Below are 19,654 nucleotides of genomic sequence, written 5' to 3' on the forward strand. Positions count from 1 at the left end.
GGGCTTAGTGTGAGGGGTCATGGTAGTTTTAAGGGCTGGGGCAGGGAGGATTACAGGGCTGGGGTATCGGGTGTTAGGGCGCAGGGCAGGTGGGCTGGGATATTCAATTTGCCATGCATATCCCTTTAGCAAGCCTCCCTTTACAACAGAATTCGAAGTAAAGGCATGCATGATAAAGACGTGGTTGCAGTTCACACCACGTTGTTAAGGCATGCATGGTTGCACCTTTTATGTAATAAATGAATGTATAAGTGTATGATTAAAGTTCAACGTAACTACTATAAAAGTACTCTGTACTGTTTGGGAGATACCAGGATGCTATTTGTGACTTTGACAAGAGGTAGGAAAGCACAATAGAAATGTTACAATACAATACAACATCATAAGAGAGAATCAGCAGTGCATTTCTGACATGGCCCGTGTCTCTACAAAGACCCCTCAAACAGGTGGCAACATTAAAAAAAAAACCACAGCAAAGTTTCTTTTCTGTGGTATATTTGCATGTTAATACTGTGTTGCATGTTAATACCACTTTGATACAGCTGACGGGAGCTGCAATTAGCTATTTTGGCTCTTGCCATGGTCTCCTGCAGTTGCCCGTGCTGGAAGTAAAAGTGTCCCACAGTTGCCCCGCCTCAACACCTCTAGCGACACACGAGTCCCATGATGTACAGAATCAAAAGCCAAGCAAGCCAGCTGTCCAGGCACAACATACGAATAGATAGGCCTGATCTTGCTGACAGTGAACAGTTCTAAGACAATTAGAAAAGTCTTCTCTCAGGCAACAGTGAGCACACCTTACAAAATTTGGCACTACTGCCTCCTATTGGATACCTCAGTTCAAGCCAATATGAACAGCTCAAACAGAAAGAAAATGTATCAATCCTGTCTTCTGGATTGTAGGATCGAAAGCCTGACTCTGCTTCAGTGTAAGGCTCTCTGAGTGCTCCCTTGTTACAGAGACTAAGAATCCAAAAATCAGAGATGCCAAGGTCAGTCTTTCAGTTTGCAGGTGACTGATCTCTGGAACAAACTCCAACTGTATCTCAGATCGCTAAACAATGACCAGGGCTGTCTGCACAATGAAAAAAGAACAATTGATGGATGGAAAGCTGAATAATGTCAAACATTCAACCCCAGTACAGAGATCTGGGACTAACTCCATTGTTTTTACTCACAACGCCACCCCAGTTTGGGCCTAGCCATATGCAAATCAGTCTTGACCCTTATCCCCAATCGGAACAGTCCATCCAGAACTGCCAAGCCAGGTCCTCCCTGGACCAGAAACAAGCATCCTAGGACCGGTTTCAGGATATCACCCCTCATCAGCCAGGATAGCTTGAATCCAGTAGGACGGCAAGCATGGGGTCCACGTCTGGGCAGCCCCATCCCACTTGGGGTGACAAATGCAAAAAGAGCAGATGAAGGATGGAATGCTGAACAATGTCAAACACTCACCCCCAGTACAGCGATTTGGGCTTAAATCCATTGTTTTTGTGCTCACCACCCCAACCCAGTTTGGACCAAGCCATATGCAAATCAGTCTTGACGTTGCTCCCATGGGGATAGAATGAAAGAGAATGACAAAGAAGAACAAGTAAAGAGGCATGTTGAAAGGAACAGAGATAAGTGATCCAGGAAAAGAGAGGTGTTCAATAACATGCATATGAGTGCACTTACTCTGCAGAATGTTGGTGCACAGCTTTATAATGTGGTCTTCTGTTAATGATTTTCCCTAAATGGAAAAAAACAAATACAGATAAAGCGCCTCCCACATTCCATCAATTACCATATTAGTACACCAAAGCAGAACATTGTGTATTTGTTGGTACTGCAGGAAAAAAGTTGATAGATTTCTTACAAGCTAGAACAAGCATTTGTTTACCCACCAAGGTGTTGATGGAAATTTGAGTAACCTGAGGAAGATTCTTAAAAAATCAGGTTTTTATTAAATATAGTCTGGCTCATTCCTAACCATGGGCCATCATTTGAAGGCAAACTCATCCCTTTTCGCCTAACTTGACATTTGTAACAAAACATTCCTGTATAACTTTTACAGGTAAAAAGTTAGTCAATTTAATGATCGTAATGAAAAACTGCTATACATAGGCATTGTCAGAAAAGGATGGGAGAACACTACTGTTGTTCTCTTAGATCTAAAGTGTATCCTTATGATGAAGAGACAACAAGAGCAGAGGAGTTTGGGACAGGAATAAAATACACACCCCTCGGAACCCTGAGCCATGTAATGCAGTTGATGAGGACATTGGCTGCTTGGTAAGGTAGTGCTTATTTTAGGTGAAAAAGGGCAACATGCCTAAATAGAATTCAATTGGCCCATTAGTACTTGGGCCAGACTGTAGCTGGCTGAATAGCTCACTGAACTTATTACGAGGTCACTTAGACTTCAGCAGGTGGCTACCCTGACACTACTGGGGGTTGGCCACAGTGTTTTCCTCTCTAAAGAATGATAGGGCCATCTTCAAGCTGCAGAACACCCTCCACCATTGGCTCCCCGTAGATTCAATGTCTAAGTGAACCACCATGCTACAGCAGCACTGAAAATGCAGAGGGCACCAGGTTCTTATTTTTTGTAAAAGATAAGTACCAGACCAAATGTTTTGCTCAGAAGCCCACAGCCAGTGCTACAGAAAGATGGTGTCACAAATACCAATCCTCCATAGTTTTGATTCCTCCTCATGTCTCATTTAATTCACCACCAGACTCTCCCTGCTCTTTTATCTCACATTTTTCAGGTTGTTGTTTTCTCCCTTTGTTAGGTTCTTTTTCCCTCTTTCTCTTCTTCTTCTTTCTCCCTTGGGTGGTTTTCCCCCTCTTGTTCGGAGTCAAAATCTGATGAGAAAGAATAAGTGCTGGTCCCCCAAAATGAGTGCCAGTGTGCCACACCTACAACCACCAGCTCATATTAATTACTGTCTGCAGGCATGGTGTTGATGTGATGTTAGCTGGCAAGGGGGGCACATTGTTTCCTATAGAAACTGCATGATGGCAACCCTCTCTGTCCTGGCACATGGAAAATTAGCTTGTGGCTGGCACCCCAGTCGCTTTTCTCTGTTTATTTTAAAACTTTAAGTACTCTGGGGCATATTATCAAGCACGGTGTTACAATTATCGCCGCTTTATCGGCAGAAAACTGCCGCTAAAGCGGCGATAATGGGCTTGATAATATGCCGCAGAGAATTCCAATAGAAGACCATGTTGACACCAGAATATGGGCTTCTATGGGAATTCTCTGCGGCATATTATCAAGACCCTTATCGCCGCTTTAGCGGCAGTTTTCTGCCGATAAAGCGGCGATAATTGTAACACCGTTTCTTGATAATATACCCCTATGTAGCTTGGGTATATGTTGAAAGGATGATTATTCTACAAAGCAAAATTGTGTGATACTCACCACATCACTGTAACTGACATTGCAGAAGATTCTTTAGAGAATGAATGGTTAGAAACAGCACATAGTGTGCCCTTGATATTGTCGATAAAGTGTGGCACTCATTGCTTAAGAGGAAAAGGCACAATGGGGCTGTGTTGTACCTCTGCCTGCAGCCTTTGCCACTCTCTCCACCACAGCTTTGCTGCAGGGCTGTCTTAACAGCATTATAGGTCCTCGGACAAAGCAGTGCACTGGGCCCTGCCTACACAACCACTCAGAGGAATAAAAATGTTTAACGGACAATTTGTGTTAAATTCTGGTCTGCATGGGGCCCATATGCTCGTGGGGGCCCCGGGCAACTGCCCAGCTTGCCCATGCATTAAGATGGCAGTGCTTTGCTGGTCCTGGACTTACCAGGTGCAAATCCTCACCTGGTAAATCTGGGTCACATGTTTCTGGACCTGATCATTTCAGATCAGAGTTAGGTGAAGTGGTATTCCCTGAGAAGGACCGCTCCAGGCAGCTCGGAATGGGGGCTTAATGGGAGGATTAGGAGGAATGCAAATGATTTGTCATAGATCTGGGTGCCAAAAACATCTAGCCCAGAACAGGGCAATGAGAGTCACATGTGCCTTGTGATATCAAATATTTTAAATCGTTCTCTTCATAAGTAGAATGGGTTGACAAGCATGACGAGATGCTTGCCTTTGGGCCAAAATGGTATACGCTTGAAGTTCCCCACTAATGTAACAATCTCTTGTGTCAACTTTCAGCCATGAGGGGAAAATAACAGACTGCTTAGAAAACTACAGTTCTATTGTCATTCCTTGCCAGAAGAGCTGCAGACTAGTTCCACAGTCTATTATCCAGTCCCACAGTTCTGTTGTCTCTACCCGGCTGTATGGAGCCTACTCCACCCTTCATGTTCACGTGAAACATTGCAGTTGAATTGTTTGCGAGGACGTGAACTTCACTCCCCTTCATTGTCTTTTAAATGTGGTAAGAAAACCTTGAGGACCAGAGAGATCTGTCTTACACAAGACAGAGACCGAGACAACAGGTTTGCACAGCTACAACAAACAATTACATTAATACAGAGTTAATATTACACTCATAAATAGCACCAATAAAAATGATGGCTGGATGTGCAATCTACACCCACAAAAATTACATTATATCGAATATGTGAATATGGATCACTTATTTTTGGAATCAGGGGGTTTATCACCGGAGTGCCCCGGGGGCGCATTGGGCATTTTCACCTGCTTTGCTCGCCCCCAGGGCCACTTTGGTATCACAGAAGGGGCTGAAGACGCTTGGGCGTCCTCTATTGTAATACAGATAGTGCTGGCGCACATAAAGTGCCAGCGCTATCATCAGAGGGCCTTCCCTCATTTGCATGGGGGTATGGCCACATGCAAATGAGAGAATCCCTTTGCCTTTGCGTCTGCGCCGTATTACAGATCCATCTTGTCCAGATAGACTTATTTTGACAAATTAATGATCAAACAAGACCTTAGACATTCAATTTAAAGGCCTGAGTGTTTTATATTACTCTTCTTTAGTTTTTTTTAAAACAAGATTAAGCCATTATTTTCATGTCATTTTGTCGAGCAACACATTTTTTGTAAAATAACCTTTTCATAGTTACAAAAAAATCATACATAAACAGTTTGTAATGCAACACAATAGAATGCAAAACACATCAAACATAACAGTGAACAAGTGAAATAATCGTAAAATGTGAAATAAATTCTAAATGACCAGTCCTTATTTCTAATATGCACTGGGCGGACACTAAAAGTTCGTTGACAAAGGCTTTTGCCTACTGACCTGCCCGTGTCTGATGCTTAAGGTATAGACATTTTAATGGGTGTTGAGTCGGAGCAGAGACCCGCGAGCAGTGTCATGTTGGATTGCTTCAAATAGAAGAGACAAAATATTAACAGAAACTTGTGTACCTCCAACACATTCTGGTACCCTGCAACGGACGGAGTGACAACGCCTAATAGAATATTTTGCTACTGAAATTCAATTGCTTGGCACTCTGTCAAAACAATGCTCTAGACCAAGTCCAAGTCCTGAGGAGAACCCTCCAGCACGAAGGGGTTCGAAACGCGTTGACTCCAGCTTAAGTGATAAGACCTACAGGGTGTGCCACGAGGGAATATTTTCCATCCCTTTTCTTTCCCCGCAAGGACAACACCCTTTATAATTACTATTTTTTTGTAAGTATGAAAATTTTATTTTACAAAAAAAGTGTTGCCTGACAAGATGACATGAAAATAATGGCTTAAGCTTGTTTTAAAAAAACTCCTAAAGAAGAGGGAAATAAAGCACTCGGGCCTTTGAATTGAATGTCTAAGGTCTCGTTTGATCATTAATTTGTCAAAAAAATCTATCTGGACATCTCAGATGTTATACAGTATTACAGTGGTCCAGTCCAGATAGTGCAAGGACCCGAGTCTTCTTTGTTTAAAAAGTATTATAGATGCAGGCACAGAGGCAAAGAAGCTGTCAGGAGGCGCCCTTACAGTGCACCACCCTGGTCCTAATGACCCCCTCCCCTAGACATCCCTGTGCAGGTTGGTGAAGTCACTCACTGCACCCGCCTGCAAGGAGATCTCTAATCCCCCTTCAAAGTGCAGGAGGGTTGCCACATGCACAGTGAAACACGGAGCGGCTTCAAAGCAGCTGCTCCATTTTTCACCTGAATGAGCAGCCTCCAGGGCAGCATGAATTTGCAGCTGCCGTGGGGAAGTGCGTTCACTGTAATGCAGCACATTTCCTGGTTAGCCATGGGTGCACCTTTTGAAAGGTGCAGCTTAAGCTAACCAAGAAAATGTGCTGCGTCTGTAATATGGCCCCAGGTGTCGTTGTGTTCTAAAAGATTTAAAAATAAGGCCCAATGTGTTTTGATCCGTAGTAAGCAGCAGCTAATAAAACGGACTGTCTTCTAGAATTGTTGACAATGCATGCTTACATTTCACAGTAAACTGTTAGTTAAACTCAATAATACATACAGGTTTTCCTGGGAATCCCGGAAGCCCCGGTCTTCCTTGTGGTCCTTCTCCTCCTACAAAACCGCGCGGCCCTGGAGGGCCGATGAAACCAGTTTCTCCTTTTTTTCCCTCTGCTCCTGTTTTTCCTGTGTCGCCAGAATCACCTTTCTGTAATATAATACATAGTTGAGAATAGAAGATTAAATTCACTAAAATGCGCTTTTCGTGTTCAGAATCGGTAAAATAAAAATCTCAATGGCAAATGATTGCCTTCATATTGATAAGAATGGATATGGCTGCAAATCTGACTATGAGGTCACTTTTCACTTCTTGCTAACAAGTTCTCACCTTTGATTTACTTAATAACACAAACGCCAGAACACATCGGTGGCTCAATTTGCTATTTATGTGATCACATTTTTCATCTTGTAACCCAATTTTGACAAGTTTACCTCTATTGTCAGAATTGCTAATCTGTAGATTTGTTGACAGTGCCAGCATGTCTCTGGTGTTGGTTATGATCGTTCATTCATTCATTTCATTTACTTGATTAAGACCTCTACTGAGATCAACAATTAGGGGCTGATTCCGATCCGGGTCGGAAGGGCACCGAACGCGATCCGGCCGGAAAAACTACGAGCCGTACGCGTGTTTTCCGCCCCACTCGTACAGCTGTACAGCGAGCAAGTACGATGCGAGCTATGTGAAATTCACTGACCGAGTCGTTTCCGGGTCTGAACCGCTCCGTACGTCTCGGTCGTAAGCCAACCGTGGCGTGCAATGAATGCGATTTACGACCGAGCCAGTACGATGCACGCGCCAGCCAGCCGGTGCGAGCCGGAGTGTCCGGCTCGCAAAACGTCCGGGAAGTTGCCTTTGGGGGTCCGCGTCGGACCCCCTGTCTCCCGCAGCCCTACGACTCGGACACAGTGGGAGACCCAAGGGTCCCCCCAACACAGGCATATACGTTTCGGATGGCACGACACGTACCCACTGTAGGGGGCGCCCTTGTGCGAGACGTACCCATTCAGTCAATGGGAGCCCATGTACGCGTCGTACGACCGGCTCTCATTGACTTCTATGGGAGTCCGACCGAACCGAGTCCGGCAGCATACGGCCGCATCGTACTCGCTCGGTCGGACTGCAGGACTCCGGCTCGGTTGGAAAACACTCCGGATCCGGCTCAGTCGGAGAGATTTCCGACCCGGATCGGAATCGGAGCCTTAGTGTAATATAGCAGATAAATACACCGCCTAATAAGAACATCAATACAGTCAAAAAAGTTTCAGAAACAAGTAAAAAAAAATTTAAACATTATGACAGACACGCTATTCTAGTGGAAAAAGAATTAGATTAATCAAAACGTCCCACTTTGTTCACTGTAAATAGTGACTGTGAGGTTGTGCAATCGACGAATAAATTAATAAAACCTGATTTATGTCTTAGATCCCACCTTTACGCAGGTTACAGAGACCGGTCTCATCTTTTGATGTAGTCCTGTGGCTTTTATAAGCTTTCAGAAGTAGTATGCCTAACTTGAGTGCTAAGATGACCGCCTAGCTCCATGATCACATGAAAAGGAAAGATACTGTTGAGGACACATAAAGTTGATCTTATTTGATAAAGAGAAAAATAACTTCAATGACATACAATAGTTACTATCCCCCATAAAACCAAATCTTTGGACTGCGTTTAAAAAAAAAAAAATGCTTAGATTGCCCAGGAGGACATGCATGAAGGTATTCTAACTTACAATTAAAATTTTCCAGGACAAACCTAAAATTTCTAGTAAATGTGAATTCGAACTAGAAGTTACAAAATACTCTTGTTTTAACAGATTTCAGAGTGTACCTTCCAAAATATGTAGCAAACGGTAGGCTCAACGTACAATGCTAGCCATAGCAAATGTGACAAACTAATTAATGCTAATTTTAGATGTAATGCCTGCACTGTAATTGCTTAGCTAACAGTTGTGATTTTACACTGGGCCTTCCCTTCGTACTGGTGTAGAGAAGACCATTTCTCAATAGAGATATGTTCTAATGCGTAAGTGAGCATGGGAGGAAACTTGACTTTTAAAATCTCTCAAAACAAAAATGTAACTGTCTCCTGCTGGAGGCTATATAACATTTATTTAAAACACTAACCTGTGCTAGAGCCCTACTACCTAAATGGGAAGGTGCAGTTTGCTAATCAAATTTTGAGAAAACACCCTTCCAAGGTAAAGTGTATGCTTTTACTATTTCAACATTGTTTCCTCCGACCTTCCAGGAATAGGGACAACATGATTTTCTTCCCTTAAAAACTAGAAATGTTGTTTTAAATATAATCATATTTAAGACATTCTGCCAACCATAACTGTTCAAGGTACTCAAATTTAGTTGCAATCCAAGTGGATTTAAATCAAATAAAACCACGTTGTCAATGTACATCAGTACATGAAGATCATTGGCAGCACAGTGTGGGGGGAGGTTTTTATATCCAAGAATTGGGCTGGTAGATCATGTAAGTAAACAGAGAAGGGAAAAGGAGCCAGGAAACATCCCTGTTTTCTTCCATTCCCAGGACAGATTTTAGGGGTGAGCAATGCTTAATTTGAGCCGATGGTTTCCGGTGCTCAGCACCGACATTTAATCATCAACAACTGTGCTTGAGAACCAGTTAAGGATGCATTCATTGGGGAGGAGCCAAGATGGCGACCGAGACGGCAGCGTAGATTCCCGGCTCCGTGAACCTCCGCATCCCGCACGGATATCCTGTACTAGATCCTCAGCTTGCGCCATGGGATCGTGTTTGTGAAGGAGAGTGGCAACCGATCGTGTGACTCCGGGGTTTCTGGCTACTGTACCGCCTGAGAAATCTGCGGATGAACTTTGCGGCCCGTGCAGCCCCGGAGCCGGGACCTCGAGTGGACGCCTTGGCCGGGTGGCAGTTTAACAACAACGGCCTGTGGTGACTGGGTGGAGTCGGTCCGCCGGAGCGGTGCTGCCCCCGGCCTGCATCTCGCCGCGGCCGCTCCCGTTGCTAAAGCGTAGTGGATCGAGGGCATGCCCGGGGGTGCAGTTCTCAGACTCTTCGGTGTTTGCCCCTGCCTTTGACGGTGAGCTGCCCGGACACCGCCCCTAGCTCGCCCTGATCCTTGCAGATTGCACCCGGATTTTCGCGGCTGCTGGTCCTTGGTGGAGACGACTGTTGCCCGAGTCCACGCAACGGCTGACTTTGTGCCTGCCCCCGGACCCCTGTCTCCAGCGACGTGGACCCCGAGGTGCTTGTCCCTGGGTCCCGGCCCCCATACGAGTCGGGCCTCCCCCGGCGGCCATCTTGTTGCGATGCAGCCTACTATCCTGTCCACCGGGTCGCAGCAGGATTGGGAGTGTGTGACTTTTGGGAGTGTGGCAGAGCGACCGCGGGGAGCAGTGCGGGGGTACGGCGACCTCCTTGAGGCCCTTGGTGCCCTTCATTTCTCCTTGGCTCGTGGCATCGAGGTCTTGGGGAGTAAGATCGACGGTGTGGCATCAGCGTTGGGACAATGGCGGTATGCTGGTCCACAGTTACACAGGGACTTCCTACACTGCACACAGGAGGATAATGTCGCGGCCATCCCTGCGATTAGTGCACAGCCGGACACTCCGGACAGTATGCTACCGTATGATCGGCTGACTGAGGGTTTGGTCTGTTCCGGAGGTAGTGGTTCCGAGTGGAAGGTGGTGGCCTCGTCCCGTGCACGACCTCCGGTGACCCGGGGACTTTACCAGCAATGTCTGTCTACGTTGGATGATTCAGCCTTCCCGGACCTTGTGTGCAGTGCAGATCCTGGGGCAGCACTGGGAAAGATGTCACTCCGAGAGGCGGACTGTGTTGGCGTTCTGAGACCTCCACCCCACCTGTGTGCGTCGCTTCCCGGTTGTTTTGGGACATCCCTTCACCTTGGAACGTCGGACATGGCGCTGGGTCGAGGGGTAGGCATGGGCAGCATCGCCAGGAGTGGTCAGGGATGAGGCTGATCCCTCGGGGTGGTCATCTGGTAGACGGGCGGACTCACGGTTGTGTACTCCCAGGACATAGTTACTAGCATATTCGGTGCGCAATGCTCCCCATTCCCCCTTTTGTTATGGTCGATTTGGTGCTACTTATTGTTTGCTGTTGGGATACCTTACTGTGCGGGAGGGAGAAGCCGGGGGTATGTTCTGAAGGCCCTCCTCCAGTTTATTATATTTTCTCCACCCCCCCGCCTGGTGGGGTTCTTTCTTATTCCTTTTTCCCTGTTTCTTCTATACTTCGGGTCTAGTTCCAGGGCGACAGGCACACTGCTGGGGGGAGGGGCCATACTCATTTGCAGAGGTGCAGGGTGGGGGGTTGGGGGGGGACTCTTTTCTTTCTCAGTCTTCCTCTCTTTTTCCATGGCCTCCTTTTTCTTCTCCGTTTCTTCTTGTTTCTTCTTTTCTGGGATCAGCGTGGTACGCCTCTTTTGCTGTGAACCGTTGTCTCTCCGTGTGTGCCACAGTTTCCTGGGGTTTTCGGGGCGTTAGGTATGGGGGCCTGCAGGCGCAACTGTTTTTGATATTCTTCCCCATCCTTTCCTGTGTTTGCGCCATGGATTCGATAGATTGCTGTTTATTGCTAACGTTTATTATGCGGCCTGCCCTTTATCGCTGTTGGGAAATTGTTCGGCACCTGATCCTACTGTTTTGTTTCATTATAAAATGAAAAACCCCTTTTCTCCTGGTGTCCTACCTGCGCGGCTCCTAGGCCGAACTATCTTAGTATGAAGATTTTGCTACCGAGGTGCCGCATGTGCTTATATTTGACCTTATTGCTCTGATTGCTTAGCGGCCGGCCCTGGGGGGTTGTAGGCCCATACTTGTCAATGATCAAAATGTCAATAAAGGTTTTTCAAAAAAAAAAAAAACAAAAAAAAAGGATGCATTCATTTTTGGTGGACACAGAGAGATTAAGTGATTTGCCCAGAATCACAGGATTTTTAGCCAATGCTGAGGCTCAAACCTAGTTCCCCAGCTCCAAGGCCGGCAACTCTGGCCATTACGCCACATCCCATCCCCAGTTTTAGGGTTTGTTGGTTCTAACAGGAGACAGGAGGCTGGTAGAAGCTGTCTTCTGACAAGAGGACCAGCACTTCTGTTTTTTATAAATTAACCACTGCGGTTGAGCCCTTTTTTCCTGCACATCAGCACTCTACACCATGTTGAGGAGTGGAGTGCTATTATCACTCTCAGTAAATTTGGTGGAACTCCCAGCCCAGAAGTTTTTTTCCCAAGAGTAGGCCTGTCTACTATATTGAAGGCTGAGGAAGAGTCTATAAATCCAGTATACAGAATTTGTGACTTTCCAACTACTTACATGTCAATTAGAGTTTGTGTGATCACAATATTGTCTGTAACGGAATGCTTGTTCCCATGCAATTATCCTTTTGGAAAAAACTCAATCCTGCAGTCGTTCTGAGATGCAACCCGCAGAGATTTTCCTTGCTGCACCAAGTAGAGCAATTTGCCAGAAATTGCCAGATAGGGAACGTGAGTCTTTCTTATGTGGAGGAATTATGATGCTTCCTTTCCAGGAATTTGGAACTTGACAAGTTAAAAAGCAGTACTTAAAAAGAGGAGTTAAGAACTTCCCCATGTCTCAGGGTCCTTTTTTATTACTATACCAGAATTCTATTGGGGCATATAAATGAAGATATTTTTTATTTTTGCAATCACCATATCTTGTGACAGAGGAAAGACCTTTTCTAGGATGTTCGTTACGGTATGAAAAGCAGGTTGATTCATTTCAGTAGTTATATTTTCTTTATAGAGATGTGAGATATAATTTGTCCAGGCTGAACAAGGGGTAGAAACTGTGGATGGGGGATTTTTGGTGTTGGTTATGGAAATGTAAACAGGGATTTACATTCACCAGCACTGCAATTCACTCATATTAAGAATTTCAGATCAATGCCGATCATGCCAATACAATCCAGTGCTGAAAGCCCTTGGATTTAAGGAAAACGTCAGTTGTAATATACAATATCTGTAGTCTAAGACAGTTGCAAGGGGCTCACTGAAGGGAAGGATTATTCAATTTGTGGCTAATAAGAAAAGTATGAAAAGATCTCTGGTGCCGTGTTAAATTGCCACATGCTAGCCCTAGCAGAAAACAGTGCCGCACAGGGAGAGATTAGGGAAAAAGCTAAAATTCTCAGACAGAGAGATAGAGGTGGTGCGCCGTTCACCCTAGCTATGAAAAACGTAAGAAGAGTAGAACTGCAAGGTGTCTTTGTGTGGAAAGTTAGAAATAACATTTAAATCAAAGACCATTAGTCTGAAAACGGGGGTGTTCTGAATTTATGAAAAACAGATTAGGCAAATAGGAGTTAAATTCTAAGAGACACAATAGAAGCAGATCCGTCTATTGCCAGAAATCTTAAATGCTGCAAATTATCTGAGATTAATGACCAGTATATAAGTAGGCTCTCCTCCCAAACCAAAGAGATCAATCCAGCTATAAAGCCAGGAAAGAACACTGTCCCGATGGTGTGGGTTTGGGATAGATATCTATAGTCATTGGAAGGGCCTAAGACAATAGATTTAGATCCCTATAAGAAAACAGAGCTCTTCATGCTTGACATTGTAGATATTCAGTTTGAAGTAAAACATATATGCTGTAGAAATAACATACCTCTCCTTTTGCCCCTTTAACACCTGATTCACCCTGCAGATTAAAATTGAATTATTTGAGTTATTTAAATTGTCATAGCTTAAAAACTATCATTTGGATAACAGGGATATAAAGGTATCTTTACCCTCAGTCCTGGGCTTCCAGGAACTCCTACTTCTCCCCTTTCACCCTAAAAGAAATGGAAAAATATGTTCTAAAATGTGAATACATTTATCGTTTGTAAATGTACAATTCCAGAGGAGGTACATAACACTGTAGCTTGATGACCTAATACTAGCACTGACACTCATACTGTAAACGTGTGCCTAAACTCTCTTTTTGTGCAAGTGGCGCCTGAAAGTAACAGCCACTTTAAAAATGTTTTTCAAATTACTATCCAAAATATTTTCAGAATACATTCACTTTTTTGTATGTTAACAGGCATTACATTCTTTACTAAAACAGTATGTATGATTTGAAAAGCTCAAACTATTTTCTTGATAATAAAGTCCTTGCTGTCAGACATCACCCGACAACTCACCTAGACGTCTACCATCAATCAACAAGATCCTTCTTACCCATCCTTCCCCTCACAAAACCAAACCAAAGTGAGTACACTTGTGTCCATGGACTACACCTCCAGTAGTAAAGATAAAACAGGTATTACACCAGCCATTTGACGCTCTCTGCACAGCTCATAAAAACATGCTCCTAGGCACATAATATTCAGCAACCCCCACTTCATCTGAAGCACTTTGCATCAGCTAGTTGTCCATGCATTAGCAACAGCATATAACCCATCTCCCGCTACATTATGACATTGAGAACACAAAACACAACAAACACAATTCCCCTATTATACAAACCTAGCAAACATGACACGACACATTGTTCCTAATGAAAAAGCTACAACTCCAGGAATTTGCCATGCAATATTTCACACACAAGGAACAGGACACGTGTACATCTAACACAATAATTCACAAAACCAAAGTTTTACAGACAAGAGACAAGAAAATATCCCTCCACTCACAGAACTGTACATCCTGAGACTAAATTCAAAACAATGAAGCACTTAACCCCTTGAGTGCCCATGACGAGATGGTCTCGTCATGGGCCGCGGTTGCGCTGTGCCCATGACGAGACTATCTCGTCATGAACCCCGCCCGCTAATTCAACGCCCGGCACAGGGCGGGGAAAGGGCGGGGCACACAAGGGGTTAAAAACTCTGAAACCATACTTTTCAATAAAGCAACGTCCGATCTAATTGAGATGCACTCAGCACAGAGCAAAGAGAAGGTCATAATAATAGCTATTCCACTTGAGAAAAAACTCATCAAAGCACTGTGACTTCCTGATAGTCCATCCAGAAATTGCAGACTCAACAGGTAGCAAATTACTAAAGCATTATAACAGCAATATGATAGTCAGGGCTCTCAGGATGCAGTCCTGCCCATGCAATATTACTTCTGCCGACTCCCCGTGTACCAACACAAACACATCTATCCATGGGTACAGATGCAGGGAACAAAAGTTGTGTTTGCTCTGGTCATAGAATCTCCACTCAGACACACACTTCGTCCGCACAGTGGGTGGTCAACCACAGCATGTGTTGACACTCACCCACACAAATTAGAGCCACTGCTGCATTTGATGGCACTTTAACATATTTTGGTTTTACAGTGCAGGGCAGGCATATGCACTTCACAAACTGGTCACGGGGCTAACAGACATCATGCATCCACCTCACCCATGGCAGGGTGGACTGAAGTATTCACAGTACTTCACTGGAGCCCCATGTGAAATAGATGTTGGCAGGCGGTAGAATCAATCTGTTTTACTGCCCACGTAAGAGGAGCTGGCATTATTTCTGCAATCCCCCTCTGTCCACATTGCAGAACAGTGTTGTGAAAAATGGCCCCATTTTTGTGGTCGCCCCCCATTTTAGCCTAAATGATATTGATGATTTTAAGACTCTGTGTTTCCCCATAAAACATGTGCTGTACATTGGAACTCCTTATTTGGCCAACTTAACTTCCCCTAACTTTCACTGTAAATGGATCTTAAGGCAAAATCTCATACCACTACCCTCAACAGAGGGGATAGGTGTGTAGGACTTGGCCTTTTTGGCTAAAGATCCCTAAAACTTTTTGCTTTCCCCCTAGACCGTTTTCCTGACATAGAGTTGCCAATTTAGATGCTTTGGGTCTTTTGCCACTGTTGCTCAGTGTCAAAGTACAAGTGTTCCCTGGGTAAAGTGAAATGGTAATTGGTTGGCCATGATTGGTATGTTTGCCTTACTAGTAAAGTCCCTAGTGATGTGCATTCTGTGTGCCAGGGCTAGTAATGCAAAGGTGCGCGGAGAAGGGAACTCAGGCCTGCAGTGTAGGGCCTGCGCGCAGTTTGCTAAGTTAGCATGTTGTCCTGACAAGTGCAACCACCTGTCCGGCCTTACTTTCCCTTTTGTGTACACAGTGGGCACCCCTGTGGTAGGTCCCGGGTAACCCCTGGGCAAGGTGCAGTCTAAGTTAAAGGCAGGACATATACTGAGGTGTGTGCTTTGTCCTGACAGTGAAAAAGCACTCCATTTCGTTTTCACTGGTGAAAGGCCATCCTGCCCATAGGACAGAATGGGGGTGGCTGGGTATTGTGTTTTGTTAGCCTAGTTTCCTATAAGTTTAAAATGGGGAGGTGAAGTTTAGTATGTATGAACTCACAGTGTCATAACACATCTTTCTATGAAAGTGGTTTTGTCACTGTGTGTTCAGAAACCACTCTTTTAGAAAGTGGCTGAGTTTTGTGCTTTAAGCATTTCTGTTTGTCTCTGCTGAATGTGGATTCACTGGATCTGAGAGGTGAGAGGAGCTGGAGAAAGTCTTGACCCAGGGAGGGGTTGAGATGGCACCAGGCTGACTGGCATCTGGAGAGTAGGCGAGGAGAAGCCCCGGGAGGTGAAGAGTCCTGGGTTGCTGCTATAAAACAATTGACCTGTCTCCTGCTGAGTGATTAAGGATCCAGACCCCCAGTGTCAAAGGGAGAATGGTGACACTGGGAGGGAGACATCCAGAACTGATTTAGGCAGGGGTCAGGGACCCCTGAGCACAAACGAACTTCAAAGACATTTAGGGGTATAACTATGAGAGCTGAGGCCCCTGAACGTTGGAATAGAAATGGATTGAGACTGAAAAGGCTTAGACCCATTTCGTGGTCAAGAGGAACCACTGCTAAGGAAGGAACAACTGAAGAGACTGCTGGGGAAGGACCAACCCTTGCTTCGTGATCTGGGGCTGGTCTGCAGTTTGCTGTTTTAACCAAGGAACAGGCTATTGGAACTGTGCTTCGTGAGCTGGGTCCCCCTGCTTGAAGAAGACTGTGCTTTGTGCTGTGTCTTTTTACCACAAGGGCCCGAGGTGAGCTGGCTCCCTGTTTGGAAGCACAGGAACATAAAAGTTTCCGGAGAAGTTTCAAGCGATGCAGTGGGCGTGTGATGTGGCAGCTTGAGACCCTCGGAAGGTGTGCCCTGTGATCTTGGACACACGGAAGAGAAGTGAGACTCGGACGCGCTGGGTGTGTGTCGTGGTGCACAGGAGGCACTGGTGAGGAGTACCTGGTCAACGTGTGCACCGAAGGTGGAGAGAGTCTCGGACACACTGGGTGCGTGTCGTGGTGCACAGGAGGCGTTGGTGAGGAGCGCCTGGTCAGTGTGTGCACTGGAGGTGAAGTGAGACTCAGACGCGCAGGGTGCGTGTTGTGGTGCACCACAGGTGTTGGTGAAGAGCGCCTGGTCGGCGTGTGCATCAGAGGTGGAAGGAGTCTCGGACGCGCAGGGTGTGTGTCGTGGTGCACAGGAGGCGTTGGTGAATAGTGCCTGATCAACATGTGCATCGGAAGTGGAGTGAGTCTCGGACGCGCAGGGTGCATGTCGGGGTGCACCGGAGGCGCTGGTGAAGAGCGCCTGGTCATCGAGTGCACCGGAGGAGAAGTGAGGCTCGGACACAGTGAGCCTGTCATGGTGCGGCCGGGGGCGTTGGTAAAGAGCGCCTGGATATCGGGGCACCGGAGTTGGAGTAAGTCTCAGTGAAGCAGTGTGCGTGGTTTGGTGCAACCTGGGACTGTGGAGGTGATTGGCTGATCATTGTGTGCGTGTCTTGGAGACAACTGAGACCGCAGAAAGGAGTGCCTGGTGAACGTGCACACTATATACGGACTCTATGTAAGGTTTTGGAAGATATTGAGCAAATAATCCACAGTTCACCAGCTCTTTACCATGCTAAAGTTAAATATGCTTAGTTAAATAGGTATTAAAAAGTGAACCAGACTCTGGAACTAACGTTTCGAAGAGGGACTGAACTCTGATAATATTAGTAGCTTTGTAAAGTTTATCTGAACAAGAGGGACACAACTAAGTAAAATGATCATGCAATACGTTTTTCTTAAATACTTATTTTATATTGTTCAGAAGCTGTGATTAATATTGTTTTACATTCTATTTTAGGACCGATAATCTGGACTTTCGTTTACTATTTTATTTTATAATGCCTTATTTAAGCGGTTTATTGAAATGTTAGTACTGACAGATACATTTCTATTGTAACTATGAATGTATTGTCTATTCTGCTGTGCAATAAACATGATCACTACTGCTGTAAATGTCAAAGCAAAGCATGCTTTTCACTGATTGCTCCCAAGCTGCCCCAAAGTGCATATAGCTGCTTCTCCCATTTACTTAGCGAGGCATTTGCAGAGGGTGATCCCAGACTCCAACTCATGGCAAGGGGTTAAATGTTAGTTAAATAAGGGGAATCTGGATTACATACCAAAACTATTTTCTACAAGAGAATTATTAAAAAAAGTAAAATACATTGACATGCTTGGAAATTTTGAGAGGGCAGAAATATCACCTGTGCTCCTTTCATGCCATCATCGCCTTGTGCGCCCTGCAAGAGACAAAATAAAATTAGTTACCTAGATTGGTGAAGAAGTCTTTTTTTACTTTCCACCTTTTCTTTACCTCTCTCAATATAGTGCTAAACAGATGTTTATTTACATTGTGCTGAGCATTCCTGATTGTTCCATCTCATGTTCCGCTGGGCTTTCTGATACGCCAATTGCATTTGAGCCGTTTAGCTTTTTACCATCCTATGAGCAGCCTTGTGAAGTTGAAAGAAAATCTTGTGGTTTATGGCAATGTTTGTAACTTCCATTATATGGATAGAGGGATGTCCTCTAAGATGTTTCATTTACATGAATGGGTAGCAAAAAATGTATTTATCTATATCAAAGTTTAGTGTAGCACAGCATGCAGGCTTTTGGCTGCTCTTTTGTGCTCCTTGTATGGTCTTCCTACCCAATAATGCTTTCAAAGAAACTATCCTATACTATCAATCAAACAAATGAATGTAATTATTATTGTTAAACCATACATGAATAGCTTGAATTAAAAAATTTCAAAGCTACAAATGTTTAATGTGTTGTTGTACTTAAATAAATATGTATATTAAAAATGAAAGACAAGAAGGCAGCGTACATAAAAATCACAGAGTTGCGTGATAAAAACCTGCTATCAAACTATTATATCCTACTCCATCTAAGTAATTCATTCAAGTAGGGAAGGTGAAGTCTTATTTACAATTAATAGCCGAAGCAATGCCGATGTTTCAGTGTACAAGACCTCCTCAGGACAGAATGGCATTCTTTAATCCCCAAAAGAGAGAATTAGATGATTAAGAGGATATTGCATCAATGGATAGAAAGCATCTAGGACCCCTTGCTACAGTAACACCTTCTGTAATGTGTCCAAATCCCAGGAGAGGGTCACCATCAATACATGAGAGGCCTAAGGACTCAAAGGCGATTCATTTTCTCCATTTTAAATGGCCGCCATAAATTAGAAATAAAGGGCAAACAGACTCATAAGTAATTAGTAATGCCCAAAACACCTCACTGCTGCTAAATTGCCCAGACTGGATTTGACATGAATGAAAAAGCTTTCTTGTTCTTATGCCATTCATCTACTGATGGTAATCAATTTCTGGGATTTAATCCGATTACGGATGGTTTTACAATGGCTAAATAGTCCATCACTGCCTCCTACCATTTAGAGAAGACACCCTTGTGTTGCCCATGTATATAATTAATTCATCAACACTGCTAACCTACCATGTGTACAATTAAATTCATCAACACTGCTTACTGTGGCTAAACAAGGAAGGTAATGGAAAAAATACCTCTATTTTTTAAGGACAGGATGTCAGGCCCTGTTTGGGTGGCACAGGGCACACTGGTTAGTGGGCCCCAACCAGTGTGGTAGTGGTTGTCTGCCCTTGTGTCCTAGCATCCATAATACTATATCTCATCAAACTGGGCCAAGTACAACCCTTTCTGCACTTGACTCGCAGGGTAACGAGGTTGAGCAGTGACAGCCTTCAGAGAGTCAACTGATACATTAACTTATTGTCCAGCCATGTGCTCACCTTTTATGGAACAAAAAGTACTTAATATCACATCGGTACTTAATACTACACACTCGGATGGGTGTGACATGAATATATATCTTTACAACAAATGCGCTACATCGCATTCCATTACAACGTGAACTATTACA

At 44.6% G+C, this 19,654-nt stretch overlaps 1 protein-coding gene across 1 annotated transcript in view; it reads right to left on the reverse strand.

Annotated features, from left to right (window-relative positions):
- LOC146823048 (uncharacterized) overlaps positions 1-19,654 on the reverse strand; it is a 567,962-nt gene that overhangs the window by 30,981 nt on the left and 517,327 nt on the right. The window contains exons 23-27 of the mRNA XM_085606614.1: positions 17,952-17,987; positions 13,196-13,240; positions 13,072-13,104; positions 6,418-6,564; positions 1,681-1,735 (exon numbers count right to left, since the gene is read on the reverse strand). Of these exons, the coding sequence (XP_085462740.1) occupies positions 1,681-1,735; positions 6,418-6,564; positions 13,072-13,104; positions 13,196-13,240; positions 17,952-17,987 (316 nt within the window). The remainder of the gene's footprint in view (positions 1-1,680; positions 1,736-6,417; positions 6,565-13,071; positions 13,105-13,195; positions 13,241-17,951; positions 17,988-19,654) is intronic.

The sequence above is a fragment of the Triturus cristatus genome, chromosome 5_2, assembly GCF_964204655.1.
Source record: "Triturus cristatus chromosome 5_2, aTriCri1.1, whole genome shotgun sequence".
Classification (NCBI taxonomy): domain Eukaryota; kingdom Metazoa; phylum Chordata; class Amphibia; order Caudata; family Salamandridae; genus Triturus; species Triturus cristatus.